We start from the raw sequence: 16,867 nt of genomic DNA on the forward strand, positions 1-16,867 counted from the left end.
ATTCTTTACTGTGAGGGTGGTGAGACACTGGAACAGGCTGCCCAGCAAGGCTGTGAATGCTCCCACCCTGAGGGTGTTCAAGGTCAGGCTGAATGGGGCTTTGAGCAACCTGGTCTAGAGGCCTGTATCCCTGTCTATAGCAGGGGTGCTGGAACTAGATGACCTTAAAGGTCCCCTCCAACCCAAACCATTCTATGATCAGTTGTATGAATGGCTCATGGCAGAGTTCTTGTTGTTCAGGAATTTGGACTATGCTCAATCTACATATCTCAAGTTCTTCCATAGTAACATATTTTAACCCATTTTTGTTAGTATGTATTTGTATAGGTATTCTACACTTTTGCCATCTTATGATAACTCCATCATTTATCTATCACACCTTCTCACAAACAAACTCTGAACACTGGTAAAGTGACATCTTCTGTTTTACTCATTTATATGGAGCTCCAATTCAGGCTTGCGTGTATCTTAATAAATTTGGAACCCATGGCTTTAATTACTGAAGAAAACGAATGACAATGTTTAACATATTAAGCATTTTTATCTCAGTCTAGATACAAATACCATTTGTGCAAGATGTGACATGTCCTTATAACCCATAGACAAGTATATTGATCTCCACACACTTGAATTATTAAACAGGGCATGAAAAACTAAGTGTTCTCTGTTGTGCAGAAACAGCACTATTATACAGCAAATACCAGCATTTGTAGAGCTTCCTTCGTCATGTAATGTTACAGTATACAAGCAGCTCAGATTTTTTTTTATTTATTTTTAAAGAGTTTTAAAATCACCTTTGAAAATTCATACTGGAAGTATCTCCATTATCAGCTTAATTATCAACTAAAGCTATGCACCTAATGTAGCTGAATGCTAAATTTCTTTAAAGTGTGCAATTCAAAAAGTAAAAAAGTAAAAGCGCATGACATACCAACTACTTGATTCCCAAAAACATTTCCCTTCCTGCTTACAATCTCAGTTATTTTGCATTTCTTATTGATAGCTGCTCATAATCCACTTCTTAAGTCATCACCTCCAAGTTTTGCAATCATTTTAAACAGAGGTTCAGCTTTTTGTAGTTTGCAATTACACAGCACACAAGATCAGACTCAGTTTTTGCATAATGAAAGTTACTGTGTTAACTACGAAACTTGAGGTTTCAACTTTATGTTTAGAGCATGGTGTAATGCGTGTGTTAAACTTCATGCTGTAACTGTAAAATGCAGAACTCCAAAGTCTCATTTGTGGGAATAAGGTATCAAAGCATGTTTTAGAATCCAACAGGAGATTAAGACACCAAAGGAATCTCAACAGTTAACTTCAAACTCCCAAAAGTAACATTAATTTTATTAGTTAATAGCATTTTATTTCACTCATTTTAGCAATGAAATTCAGCTATCACAGAATCATGGGCAACAAAGCTTAACTTATCCGTGCTGAAATCTGTTCCTTATCTAGCTTTCTCTTTCACCAACTTCCACCTCCATTTCAACTTCCTTAATTTATCCATGTAGTAACTTTTCTGTCTGGATTCTAAGGAAGATTTGTCATTTCTAGAATGGAATGCAATCCTCAGATTATTGCATGCTACCAGAACATGATAGAATGAACATTTTACTAGTAACTCCTTATAAGGGAATACTTTATTTCAAAAAGCTGTTTTCTGTCATTACTTTTTAGATGCAGTTGCAATAACTCCATTTTTCACAATATTGTGAATCAAGACTGATGTGCCATTTACATGACATTGACAACATCTGGTATTACAAATATTTCATCTATGGAGTTACGCATCTGCTAAGAAACAAATCCTGCACTGAGTGATAATAGACATTTCAGTACAGCTAAAAACTGTAAACTTACTATACTGGAAAGAGCCTTTCTTCCTACTCCTCTGCTCTTCTTTACCTGGTTATCAACTTCTGGCCACACATTTTCAAGTGTCCAGTTCAATGGAACTGGAACTAAGGAAATGGATTTGTGTATGTGTAGGAGTCTAATTGGAGTCAAACTTGACAAAAAAAAAGGTAGATTCAGCAGGGTGAAAGGATGACAACATTTGGTTTTACCTACAAGACTAGAAGAATGCGTGACACTGAAGTTCTTTTGAACAACTTTTTCCACAGAAATATGTCAGAACAGTACTAAATAATTAGCAGTTGTATAGACTTCAGTTCACCCACAAGCATGCTGCAGATGCTTTATCCTTACTCCTATAATTCTAAACTGTGATGGAAATTTCAGTTCATAGAAAAACAATTCTGTAGTTTCCTGGCACTTTGAACTAAAAACAACAGCTTGAATTATATTCAAAACGTAATAAGCAAGTACTTAGTAAAACCATCTCCATAGATACAACCTATTTACTCGATTATTTAAGTTGCCCCTTACAGACTGTTTTTTTTTTATGCTGTGAGGTGCACAGCACATCAGATTTTCTTCTTTCCTTTATAAAGGAAAGTAGAGGTTTTATCATTAAATATTTGACATCGCAAGAACAGATACAGCCTTTATCACATTTAAGTTACATTTGGGTGGAAAAGTACTCACAAAAACAACATGCAAACCACCAGAAATAAGCAGAGCAAAAACACTTTAGGAAACCAAATACAAATCTATTTTCAAGAAAATCTTTAGCTTCTTGCCGTAGGAGCTGATTGAACCTCCCATCACTTTAATTGTGGAGGCTACTTAAGAAATTCTATGTCAGTCAGGACCAACACTGAAATACAACTATAGTAGTCCACTTTCAAAATTCTTGAAAACCCATTTAAGGATATCAGCAGGGGGTAAATTAAAGCTGTATGCATTAGGAAGCTAATAATTTGAAAAATGTACAGGGGCAATGAACCCTGAAGTTATCAAGCACTGAAATGACTAGGAAAGTGTTTTGCGTAGTTTGAAGTAACTAAAAAAAAAAATCTGTCTTAAAATACAAAAAACACAACTAGAATCTACCATACAACCTAACTTTATATTAACATCAGAAGCACAACAAAACCTTGCAGATAAAACACTATTTTATCTCATACACACAGTTTTGGAACAGGCATAGTAGGGAAGCAGAGCTAGTCCCTACATGACAGTGGAAATCGACATGCCTTTATCTATTCTACATAAGAACACTGAATATACTTCTGCTGAATTTTAAGTCTTGTTAGACTCAAGTCTTCCACTCCATACATTTCCCACACAAAATTTTCCCCAAGCATTTGCAAAAGGTTAGAAGTTCCAAAGAACTAGATACAGAGAAAAAAATTGCTATGATATTGTAACTGTTACTTAAAACAAGTTGAAAAGGTGTTTCATACAGAAGCTGGAGGACTCAAATTAAGAACTGTTGCCCAAAAATCCAGGCAGAAATTCTTTCCAGGCTTCTGAGTTCAGCTGAACACCTCCAAGCAGGATAGGTAGAGCACCACTCTTCTCACTTGCCTTTGACTAGCAAATTTATGCACTGGATTCCTAAGCAGCTCTTGCATGCTAAAAAAAAAACACACATGTTCTACTTGTATGTAGCTCACTCTGAAAGTAATGCTTCCTATTTATTTCTATGGGAACTACAACAGATACAAATGGCACAATAACATTATTTGATAGAGTGAGTTCTCAGCTACAAAACTCTTTTCAACACAGTCACCACTATTAGCTATGCGTTTTCACCAGCTATGAGCCTGCATGCCACACTCAAAAAAACGCAACAGCAGAGGTGACCCACTGTCACCACTGCTGAAACACACCACCCACTGCTGCACTGTGCCAACATACACTGCCTGGTCTCCATAAACGTTCAGCAAGCATTGATGAATGTCAATGGGGGCAACTTTTTCCACATGGAGAAATTCAGCTGTGCACCTCTGCTTCATACACACATCCATGTCAAACACCATTTTGTCAGACTGCCTCTCAGCTGGCATCTCTTGCACAACAACAAAATTTAACTGAGTAGTCACAGAATCATTACAGTTGGAGAAGACCACTAAGATAATCAAGTCCAACCATCAACCCATCCAACCATCACCACTATGCCCAATAACCATGTCCCCCAGCGCCACAATTTCATACTTTTCGAACACCTCCAGGTGACCTCCAGGTGATGGTGACTTCACCAGCTTCCTGGATAGCTTGTTCCAGCGCTTCGCTACTCTGAGAAGAAACTCCTCTTATTATTCAACTTGAATCTCTTCTGGTGCAACTTAAGGCCACTAACTCTCATCCTATCATTGAGGAAGTTCAGCCTCTACTGCCATGCCACCAACATCTGTCACTGACATCATGCAGTTGCCCTCACACATAAGTATACTTTCAGCTTTTCTATGTGCAAGAGCTCACACAGTATTTGAGTAACCCTGTGCATAGAACAGTCATCTGCCCAAATGATGTCAAAGATGATGCTAAACATATTTAGATTATTTAAACACGAATAACAGCAGCCATCCTGCAAAGTTCAACCGCTTCACTTCTACATCAGCTTAAAATAGCACGTTCTTTCCTCAAGAGGAATGAAAATATGCACTGAAATGAAGATATTTCAGTATCCATTATAGGAGGAATTCTCTGGATTTCTAAAAGACGCAAAAACTCATGCATACTATTTTTTTTCTGTCCCAAAAACTATGATTAACGCTTTAAGCATCACATACAGCACAACACTGTTTACTTGAGACACCTGAGAATTGTGTTTTGATCCTCCTTAAAGACAGGCACAGATATGGACAGCACCAATTTGAATGATGAGAGTCTGCATCTCACTCCAGAAGCCAATTAAAGATTTAGATTAAAATCGAACCTCTCTTCCTTCCCACTTTCTTACCATCACAAAAAAAAACCCACAACCCACGCACACAAAGAACTTGTAGGACCATCTCCTATATTTTATCTGAAGTCAGATCCTGTTCCAAAGCTCAAATAATCGTTAATTCAACTAAAGCTACCTTTGGTGCAGTAGCATATTACCATAGCATTCATATCTATGAAACACTCCTACCAAATGACACATACCTAGAAACAAGCTACAATTCTTGATCAGTCAAGGAAAGGAACAAAGCACCAAAAAGCCACGTTCCCGGACAGCAAACAGTTCAGCTGACTTCAGGACAGATACACACACCTATATACAGTATGCAATGTCTCAGAGTACAACCTAACCTTACTTAGATAACAAGCACAGCAACACAGAGAGTACCCAGAATTCATTTAACTAGCCATTGGGAAGCATGAAGTCAGCAGAGGACCTATTGCGGAATGGGAGCTTAGTCTGTACTGAAGTCTTCCCTCCATAAACCTGCAAGGAAGAATTTTAACCAGCATAGGGTGAGAAGTGCTTTCATTCAAAACCCTTTCTCATTTAAGCCACTCATAATCAAAGGCCAGTACTAAGAAGTGAGGCTGAAAATATTTTATGACAGCTGTCACTAGAGAAAATGAAACAGTTCTAAGTTTGAAGTGTAAGATACTTGTTCTCTCCTCTCAGGCAAGCTCTACTCAGGCATACCATTGTTTGTTTTTCTGCTGATCTCAATGTCTTTCCCACGGGGAGCTGTGAGTATACCCAGCCTTTTGAGAGTACAGAACAGGAAGAAGCCTTAACCGCATGGAAAAAGATTTGACATGAATTTATTTGGAGAAAGTCTAAAACTCCATAAACAGTTTGTAACTAAAGGTGGGAAAAGTATATTACCAGCAATACCTAAAGATATGCAATCACTTGTTAGCTCATAAGCTATTCGTCATTGGCTAGTCACATTGACTGGATCAACTGAGGTTCTGAGTTACCACTTCAGATTCTTTCTGTCTATTAACACAGTGGTAAAGACATCACTCTTCCCAGACTATACAAAAAGCATTTATTAACAAAGTGGATTTCAAATTTGACTAAAGTAGCACTTGCAGCCCAGAAGGCCAACTGTATCCCAGCTTGCATCATTAGAAGCATGACCAGCAGCTCCACGGAGGTGATTCTGCCCTCCTACTCTGCTCTCCTGAGACCCCACCTGGAGTACTACGTCCAGTTCAGGGGCCCCCAACACAAGAAGGACATGGAGATGTTGGAAGGGATCCAGAAGAGGACCATGAAGATGATCAGAGGGCCAGAGCAGCTCCCCTACAAGGACAGGCTAAGAGAGCTGGGGCTCTTCCGCATGGAGAAGAGAAGGCTCCACGGGAACCCGACAGCAGCCTTCCAGTACCTGAAGGGGGCCTACAGGAAAGCTGGGGAGGGACTTCTCATAGGGGCATGTAGCAACAGGACAAGGGGAAATGGCTTTAAACAGGAAGAGGGTAGATTTAGACTAGGTATTAGGAAGAAATTCTTTACTGTGAGGGTGGTGAGACACTGGAGCAGGATGCCCAGCGAGGTTGTGGATGCCCCCTCCCTGGAAGCATTCAATGCCAGGCTGGATGGGGCTTTGAGCAACCTGGTCTAGAGGGAGGTATACCTGCCTACAGCAGGGGAGTTGGAATTAGATGATCTTAAAGGTCCCTTCCAACTTTAACCATTCTATGATCCTCTGATTTCTAGTGTGTGAAACATTTTCAAATGATTTTGTTTTCTCCAAACATTCTCATTTAAGTATATTCACCTAATACACAGATCCGCTAATAAAAGGGTTCACAAGTTCTCACACAATGAACTGGCAGGTTTTATTCACAAGAATGTTCTGGAATATCTTTTGCTGTTTTTTTTCCCCCCCCATTCTAAATGTTTAATGCATTACCCATCCCCAAACTGTATAATAAGTGGCTTGAATATAAATAGCATTCACAATACCTTAGAAAGCGAGTGGGAAGCAGTAAGTACCAGCACTCTTTTGCTGGAGTTCTGAAGAACATGTCAGTGTGATCTCTAACAGGCATATGGAATATAAATACCTAGTTCTCTACGTACATATGTAAATTTAGCAATACCTATCCTTTTGGACAGGAAGTATACACAGGACTCTCCCTACAACGGAAAACAGAATTTCACAGTATAAGTTTCCACACAGTGATCTGTAAACAGTCACTGCAGCTTGGAAAATAGCAAGAATATCATCCTATCAAAAATACATTTAGATAATTACATGGTTTTATTACCAAACTAAGCTGCTGCCACGTGAAAGCATCTATTTTTCTCCCCAAAAGCTAACAACCTTTGTCTTGCATCTCAATAGCCAACCACAATGCTACTGCAACCCAACACACACATTTGTCATTATAGCTATTAGCCACACATCTCCAAGCCAAGCCAAGTCAGCATCTGACAAAGCATGGAAAAGAAAAAAAGAGCTTGAGCAAATATTTAGAGATCTCTATCATCATAATTTGATAGCAGGAAACTGTACAGCCTCTAAGTTCATTTGCTTCTAAGACTCTCTGAGCAACAATCACTTTGCTGTGCCACCTCTGAATGATTAAGTAACCTCGTTGGGATGTCTATCCAATGTACCATATTCTCATTATTAACAGAAGGCCTGTGAAGAAAGAAGGTTTTTTGAAGAAAATAACTGAAACTGTAAAGGTAGTTACAAAGAGAGGTTTGATGGTATAGCCTACCTGTAGTAACATTTCCAGACATTATCTTTCTATTTTCCTGCTACTCTATGCATTACTAATCAGTGACCCACTGGAAACTCCTGTACCCATTGAAAAGCCTGGCAGGGTATTTGGCTTTCAATTCTTCTACTCAGTTTATTCCCAATACAAGTATATTCATCAGGCTTAGAAGCAACTCTTGAACAAGGGCACCCACTCAGCAATGAAATGTAAATTACTGACATGTGCTAAAAACCTGGACCTGCCACAGCTAATGAGCGCATTAAAGCAAAAAGCTCAGTAGATACTACTGCAACCTTTTCACTTAACCCTGTGTGTACTGAAAGACGTAATTTAGCTTCAATTAAAGTTCTTATCTCTAAACAGCGAGATGCTATTCAGCAGGTGCATGTGCCCTACACAGTTCCGATGTAAAAATCAAGATGGACAAATACGTAAAATGCCGCCTCAGAAATGTGTATAACCTGATCGTAGCTTTATTTTTAATTTAAGTTTCATCAAACTTGTCTTATAAAGACAAGGAGCATAAAATTGATTTTCAAAACTGATTAGGTACATAAATTCTCTTATTTAAGATTCTGTTAAATACTGTGGTAACTCATCTGTAAATAAGTTAAAAGGTCAATACCTTTAGGTGCTTACCTTTTCCCTCTTATTTCCTATATCCCACTTCAAAAGTACCAACCCTATGAATCTGTCTCCATTTCGAGTTCAGTAGACACTCCCTCATTTGCTTCTGCCAGAATTATAAATATTAGCTCAAAGATTCTTCATGGGGTAGCTAGGTGGTTTTGTTTAAAATCAATCATTTTTACAGAATAGGCCTACCTACTTGCACATACAGTCATTCCAGCACACCTAAGGATGATCATAAACCCTTGCTGCAACTGACAGTAACAAGCCACTGAGAGAAGTAACGTCTTCAGAAAGTCTGGCTACAGTCTGACAACAGGCACAAAACCTCATCCTCAAGAGCTAAACACATTGGCTCATTCAGGGAGCGAAAAGTAGATGCTAGGTTTCATAAAAATGCAACCTAACATCAGAAAATAAATACTAATATTTTCATCAATTCAAAACTTTCTTGCTGAAGACAATCTGAATATCAACTATTTTAACTGTTCCCCTCCCCCTGAAAATAAAACACATTAACAACTACTCTAGTTGGGACTGTTCAGTCAACTCAGTTCTCAGTTATCAGTGCTACTGATTGTTGTCATTAAGTCCGAAGCAGAAATGAACAAAACATGTTGTGCAAATAGTCTAAGCTTAATTTGTAAGCCATCCTTCAACCCGAATTAAAGAAAATGAAAAGGTACATGCATTCATAATAACGAGTACTATTAAAGTACTTTAAAGTTCCAGAGAATTATTTAAAAGACTTATAAATTAAACCACTAAACACTGCTACACAGCTGGAAGATATTTGTTAAATTCTCACTCTTTCGCAAGGGTTGTCATTCCTGTTGTATTGGCCACGGGTTTTCATTGACAAATATCAACAGACCAGGTAAGTTACGAAGTGCCTTTCCTTTGGTATGTGTTCATACATTATTTTTTTTTGAGCATCTTTCCTATGATGAAAGACAACTGGTACTGTTTTACCTGGAAAAGAGAAGGCTTGGAGGTCGAGGGGGCCTGAGGGGGACACCTCAGATATCTCAGGGTAGACTGTAAAGAGGATGGAAACAGACTTTTCAGTGGTGCCCAGTGACAGGACAAGAGGCAATCCAATCTTGCTGTGCAAGACTACCGAACATAGATCATCCATTGTTACAGTATAAATTAGCTCTTAATAACCACTTCTGCTTTCTTTGTTCATTTTAATAAGAAAGCACTGTTTTTGTTGAATTCTAACCTGATGCTTCATCTACCTTACCACAGAAGTAAATTGAAAACCACAAGGCAACAGGAATTCTTATTCAAAGAACAGTCAAGAGCTGATACATCAAATCTAATCTAACTCCACTGGTAGCAATTGGACAGTTAATACTGATTTAGAAACAGAAGTAGACCCGTAACATTTTCAAGGTTGCCATACCAACTTACAATTATACTAAAATAGGACAAATTAACAAATCACCTTACATCAAAATGGACAGAATTTGTCATAATCAGACAAGCTTGTCTACAACACTGCAAATCAATAGTAGATTAAAAATGCAAAAAGTGAAAAGAAATGTTACCTACATAAAAGAACAGCAGCATTATGCCTGCAATCCTTCTGTTATTGCAATGAGGAAAAAATACAGGCATATACAGCTGTGTATAATTACAACAGTACAAAAAGAGCAAGCATCTCTTATTCTCACAACCAGATTTCAAAACATTTGAAGAAAGACTATTGAATAAAGTGTTTTAGAAGCCTAGGAATAAGTGCTATTGCAATGATACTGCATGTCAAGGAAATGATTTTATTTTTATTTACAAATCCACAAATCCATTCATCTACAGAACCACTCACCTTCGTAAGTGTGCTGTTGAAAGTACTGCTGTTGAAATACATCTTGAGAGAAATATTAAATGGTTTATGATACTTGAGATAAGCAAAATCACTAATATTTTTAATCACATTTCAAAAGTCACGCAGAATCACAGTTCTTGGACCAAGAGTCCCAAACTGCCAGATACTGCTAATTAAAGAGGCTTTGTGTTTATGCTTTACGTAAAAATTTCAATATGAATATAACAAGTTAAACGTTTGAGGCTAAACTTTTTTTTTAAACAAAAAGCTTTAAAAAGCATAAGGTAAAAATAAATCCTTAGTCTAGGTGAAGAACACAAATACATCAAGATCGTCATTTCAGTGCAAGTTTCCTATTCAGAATATCAACAGAAGAAGCTCTAAGACTGCAGAGTTTAGGCAGACAGGCTCAAAAGAAAGGAGAGCCTTCCAGCTTTCACATTAGGAAGCTTCTATGCACGTAGAGTTCAGATAACTGAACAGGATCTTGTGAGTGGTGCCCCCGGCCAGGACAAGAGACCACGGACACAAACTGGAGCCCAAGAGGTTCCCTCTGAACACCAGGAGCACTGGCACAGGCTGCCCAGAGGCTGTGGGGTCTCCTCCCTGGAGCTCTCCAGAAGCCGCCTGGCCATGGGCCTGGGCGCCCTGCTCTGGGTGGCGCTGCTGGAGCAGGGGCTGGGCCACAGAGGGCCCTGCCCACCTCAGCCAGCCTGGGGTTCTGGGGCTTTTCTAGCTCATTTGCTCTAGCAGAGGACTGTCTGACTAACACTGCAGGTGATTCAACACCTGCAATATTTGTCCCTTCTATGGATTTCACAGAATTTTAGATAGATTAGACTATTTACACAGAAATAAAGAATTTAGTTGGGATTAAATGCAAGAACAAATAATATTCAGGAGTATTCTGCTTCAAATCAGAATGTAGTCTCCCATTGGCATTACAGGCTCAGATGCAGAACTTTTCTGGGCGCACCTTGGTTACCTGCTGTTGAAGAGGCAAGAACAAGAGACAAGAACATTGCCTAACCTTTACCACCCACAGTCAGCAGTCTCCATTAGAGCACCCTAAGCCACCACAGACTGCTTTCGCTTGGCAATGCTATGCATTGAAGGACAGAATAAGAAATTCACATCAATTCTCTTCACTCTGCTCCTCGAAGGATGTAACCTCTAAAGTCAGATTTCTTGATATTGGGCTTACAAATCTGATTTTTTTTCCAAACATCACCTCTCAAGTCAGAAAGCACAAATGGTGCTAACCACTTACTTGTATTGACTTCTTATTTGGCAATTTACGTGGGAATTGCACAGGAATCACACCTAACGCTTCCCAGAACTGTAATGTACATTGAAACGTAAGAAAGGAACCTCACAATTTTAATTACAAATAATAAAGCCATAAACAACCATTTAAAGGGCTGCTGTCACTGCAAATTTACATTATAAAAGGTGGCAGTCCCATAATTAACTCTGTAGGGCTATGGATCCACCTAAACAAAGTTCCTTACAGGTTAGACATGCATCTCCTTTCAGAAGATGATACACTTCAATCTTTGTTTTACCTTAATCATCTCAAGCCTATGACCATTTACAAACATGTGATTAACCACTTCTATGTGTATTGTTTGCCCATTTATTTCAGATAACACACTGATTATTTTTTTTTTTAATTCCATCAAGAATGTTAATCTAGCTTCAAAGGTAAAGAAAACTATTGCTGGCTGCTTTGTTCTCCCCTTAGTCCTGCCAAATAGCAGTTGCTAAAAGGACACAAAAGACTTGTAGAAAGAGGTTGCACTAGGTATTCCAGAAAGATCCATATCTTATTCCAAAATTGAATACTTCTGCCCCACCGTGCATATGGCCATTAGTGTGGGGGGTGGGGCAGGGCGGATTGGCAGAGCATAGGGTCTGCGATTTTTTTGCTTGAAGAAAAAGTCAGACAGCACTGTCAAGGCTGAACTCAAAAGAATACCACCACAGATGAAAAGTTACAAATGTAACTTTAATTCTTAACATTTATAGATCTATTTTATACATAAATTGCATAGGCTCTGGGGAAAAAACATTACAATGCACCAGCTGTGAAGGAAGGAACTTTAACTTGATCTCGTGTACAAAAAAATATATACACTGATTTAAATCCAGCAAACTGGCATTTTTTCCATACTACACTTTGCAAGAGAATAGTGTTCATTTAGTTCATTTTTTATTTCTGTCCCTACCACCACCCCGTGACTTCCCAAGGGACTTCTGCAACAGAGGGGAGAGAAGTTAGTTTGTTTTTCTTCAATTAAAAAGGTAAAAATTGATCCCATTATGAACAACTGCAACACTGAGTTGCCATGAGTCATGATTTAGGCTTCTAACCATTGCCATGAAGCAGAAATACATGTAATCTCCACTACAGAAGTAAGGCTCCTATTTGATGCAAACATCAGATAGACCGTGAGAAGATGCACTCAAACTGGATGAATGCCTGGGCCAATCCAGTCTCACATTCATTTTTTGTCACTAGTTTTTCCCCCATTCCCTTCTTTACCCAGGTAGGAAAGAAAGGATAGAGTCACAGGGACCATGGGCCAGTCCCAAGATGAAGATGAAGAGATGGCTCAGTACACCCACTCCCTCACTGCACCTTCCAGCTGCTCTGTAGGCTCACAAGGAAAATGGTAATTTCAGATGACTGTATCATCCAATAATAGACTAACCAAGAGGCTCATCTTTAGTCTCAAGGCTTTCTCTCCTTGCCAAATTTCAAAGGCCTGCTGCAAACAACAGCCGTGTTAGAACTTCTCAGAAAGGGTCTGCATTAAACTTGTACAAAGGGAAACATGAAGCAAGCTAACCTCAAAACAGAGGTCACTAGCAAATTCTTCTATAATGTGACAGAACAAGATGTCCTCTCAAAAAAAGAGGTTAAAAACGAAAATTGCTAATGCATGCAACAGATTGACTGCACCTTTTGGTTTATGTCAATACTCAGTAATATGCAGTTACTCCATGAAGAAAAATACTGCTTACGTTCAGATACAGTTGCATGCATAAACTCCAAGTAACAACTTGCACACCGCTCTTCACAGCCTTAATACCTAGATCACTTTTTCTAGAGCCTCACAAGGGTTCTGAGTTGGATAGCTCAAATTTCTTAATTAAAATTAAAACCTAAATTAATATTCTAAGAAACTACATTCACTCGCCCAGAAACATACTTTGTTCTCCTACATAATAACCAGTGTACTCCAAATATCTGCTTTATCTTTAAAAGTTTTCAAAAGATTTAGTATTAAAATAGCAATTTCCAAGAAACTGACTTTCTGGGTTTTTTTTGTTTTTACAAAATCATTAGCTGACTTCATTTACATAAATGCAGTGGATTCCCTTTCTGTAATCTATCAACAGCGACCAGAATAGACACATCTGAAAAGGTGATGCACCATCTTTTTAACTGGATCACTATGAAAGATATGCCAGGTAGTCACATAATCACCTTTCAGAACATTTGTTTTGGAGCCAATGAATTATTTACTTGAAATCCCCAACATGTTTGTGTTCCCTCCCATTCTAAAAAGAACAGAATTGAGCATAGAGAAGAAAAATAAGGAATGGTGACTTTCAATACTCTAAATGTATCAAATTCTTTACAAGGAGTATCTAAAGCTGTGCACTTCCTCCATGAATCATTTATGCAATAACAAACAAAAAGACACGCTTTTGTTCAAATCACGCACAGTAGGATTACATGTGAACCAACCCTCCATGTGTTAAGTGAAGACAAAGCTTTGCCTTGAGCTCATTGCCACTCTTAAAGACAGAATGGTGAGTTTAAAACATTTAGTCTTTTTCTCCACTGCCAAATCTAGGTAGCCTTGTTCTAAAAGTACAGATACGCACCAGGAAATAAACACAGGTTTCACGAGTTCATCAGTACTTTCAGCAAAAAAAGAACAAATAGCATGTATGCAAATCAAGGCACAGGGAGAAAGAAGAAAACGGAACAAAAACACATCCTTGCCAACTTCACAACAGTTTTGTAACATTTATTATAGGCTTTAATGAAGAAGAGAAACAGCAGGCAAGTTTTTCTCCTAAATATGTTAATCAAGTTGTCTGAAAAAAATATAAGTAGTCCTCAGTGATAAAAAGACAGATCGTTTCCCCAATTCTCACTAGGGGTTTGATACTGTAGAGTCACTGACATGAAGGGAAGCATGGTTATGACTTAATTGAGACTTAAAACACTGCATTTGACAAAGCAAAGCAGAACTTGCTTGTTTTATTCTATTTTTAGGGACCAAAACACATCAAGTTTGTGAAATTTATTTAGAAACTACTTTGAGACCATAGCAATCCAAATGTGAAAGCGTTTCTAGTGAATTCCTGAAATAACGTAGTCACTATTAAAGCATTTGAGTGAAAAGATTAGAAGGAAGGGGGAGGGGATCTATAGGAATGTGTCCTTCCTTCGTTTCTACTTGGTCTTGCAAAAAAAAGTTGTTCCAGACTGTCATGTCAACAATATTGTAATTTACATCACTAAATAATAACCAGATTACTAGGAAGTATGCCCAGTTTGAAGTAATAGCTATCAAATTTCAAAGTTTGGCAGCAAAAATATACCACATAATAGCACGATCTAGCACTTTTTTTTTTTTTAATTTCCCCCAGGAACTGCCAACGGAAGCCAGTTACCATGCTGGTGCAACCCAGGGGGAACACTTATAAATTGAACCAGGAATCCTCCCTCAAAAAAAGAGGCCCTGGTACATGAAGTAATACAGAGAAAACTGTTAAACAATATTAAAATAACATGTAGGAGATTATCCTAGATCTGCTAAAACCTGAAAAATGCCAAGTGTTTTAAATTCCTTTCCAGTTTAACAGAACACTAACACCACTCAGCAACCAACAGGACGCAGAGACTCTACATTGTTTTTTCTTGTTTGTTTGATTCTAAAAAACATGGCCACTAAGAAGCAAAAAAAAATTTGAGATTTAATTCCCTAATAGTTCACTTGGTGAGTTCGTGATATTAACTAACACCAAAGAACCAACTAAATTCTAACAGTCTATACTACAAATAGAGCCTGAGCTGAAGGGGATGTAGTAAAGGAAGACGCAGAAACAAGAATTACTCTACAAATGCTATGAACAGAAGAAATATCTCACAAAAGCTTCACAGAAGCACATTCCTTATCAGTGTTTCTACCTTGAACTATGAAAGATAAAAATTATTCTTAAAAACAGTAACCAATTTCTCTTATACCTGTTAAAAATGATTTTTTTTTTCCAGAATTGTGCAAGGGGGATGAGTTTGGGGAAATCAGTAAAATATATCAGTTCCTGTGATATGTAAAAAACCCACTGAAATAAGGAGATCATGAATAAAAAAATTATCAATTCAAACGTGAAGTGAGAACAGCACCCTCCTTGGTCCTTTCAGAGGATGCAGTTTTATGATACACGACTTCCAGCACAGAAGCCAGTTTTTAAGCAGCTTGCTATCTCCATCCTGAAAGTGCAGTTCAGCACCTTTTCAGGGCTGCTGATACAGCAGTTCACCAGCTGTGCTAGTAGTCACCAAAACAATAATTTAAAAACAAATACTTTGAACCTAGATCATTTCAGTGACTCAGTTTTACAGAGAAGGCTCAAACAGTACAGACATAAAGTGAAAACAGTGAGGTTCCTATATCCTTGGTGCAGCTCTTACAAACAGGCAAAGGCTGCAACTGCACCCATAAAATGCAAAAAATCCACATGCAGAGAAGGCATATGAAGTACCCTGTCTTCATGTATCCTTTAAATCTGCCTTAAACAAGTACCTTGATTCCTCAGATACCTTGGAATGAACATATGCCACTCTTCACATCTACCCTTCACATCCAAGCAAACAAGGGTAACTTACCAAACGTCTGGCAAATTCTTTGTTTTCTGAAAGAAATCCATATCCCGGGTGTACCTTCAAAAACAAAACCAAGAAATTTTCAAGCTCACCGACCTCTGAAGACAGGCACCAAGTTTACCACCACCTTTTAGATACCAGTAAGGTGAAACAGACCACCAAGCATTTAAATTAGTTGAAATAGCTGATTTAGCTGTCCTGAGTCAAGGTGTAAAAACCCACAGGTTGAGCTGCATTTTCTGAAACAAAAATTCCTTACTTGATCACGGAGAAAGGGGCTGTTCGCAGAGAGACTACCACACTCACTTCAGACTTTTCCTCTTTTTTTTACTCCCTTTTGCCACACTAACATCACAGCAGACTTCTATATAACATACTCACACATACTCTTCTCAATAACACTACAAAGTACTCTTCATTCGAAATACTTTTTAGTTCTGATCACAACAGTGGTCTTAAGGTCCACAGTCATAAGCCTCCTACCTCTAACCATCCTTGCTGGAGAACAGTATTTACTGTATCATTAGTGTAAGCAATGCATTCTTACTTGCCCAATTTGTTATTCATACCCTAAAATACACCTTGTTTAATTGCTTGAAAGGACTGTGGTGAAGTTTGGTTTTTTCTTTTTTTTTTTTGCAACTCACGAAATTGTTGATCCAATATACTCCAACAGACAAAGTACACAAAGTATAAGCTACTACTCTCTTTTAAAGACAGTAAACAACTGCATTCTACTTTCAGAAACTCAGAGTGAAGGACATAACAGTCATTTTCTTTACAGGGAAGTTTTGGGCCCCTAAAAGCATCACACCAAAACATCTACTTTGAAAGAAATTACAATGCTTCTCCCAACCATTCCACAGTAATTAGCATTGCTCAAACACAGCCATCAAATTTTACTTTAAAAATGCTGTTTAGAGTAGCTCCGAATAATACATTTGTTTCACTGACATTACAAA

At 38.2% G+C, this 16,867-nt stretch overlaps 1 protein-coding gene across 2 annotated transcripts in view; it reads right to left on the reverse strand.

Annotated features, from left to right (window-relative positions):
- The window catches only part of PCCA (propionyl-CoA carboxylase alpha subunit), a 273,195-nt gene that overhangs the window by 210,476 nt on the left and 45,852 nt on the right, over positions 1-16,867 (reverse strand). For both annotated transcript variants that reach the window (XM_021416023.1, XM_021416032.1), the window contains one exon: positions 15,909-15,962. In XM_021416023.1, coding sequence (XP_021271698.1) covers positions 15,909-15,962 — 54 coding nt within the window. The remainder of the gene's footprint in view (positions 1-15,908; positions 15,963-16,867) is intronic.

This window comes from Numida meleagris, chromosome 1 (genome assembly GCF_002078875.1).
Source record: "Numida meleagris isolate 19003 breed g44 Domestic line chromosome 1, NumMel1.0, whole genome shotgun sequence".
Classification (NCBI taxonomy): domain Eukaryota; kingdom Metazoa; phylum Chordata; class Aves; order Galliformes; family Numididae; genus Numida; species Numida meleagris.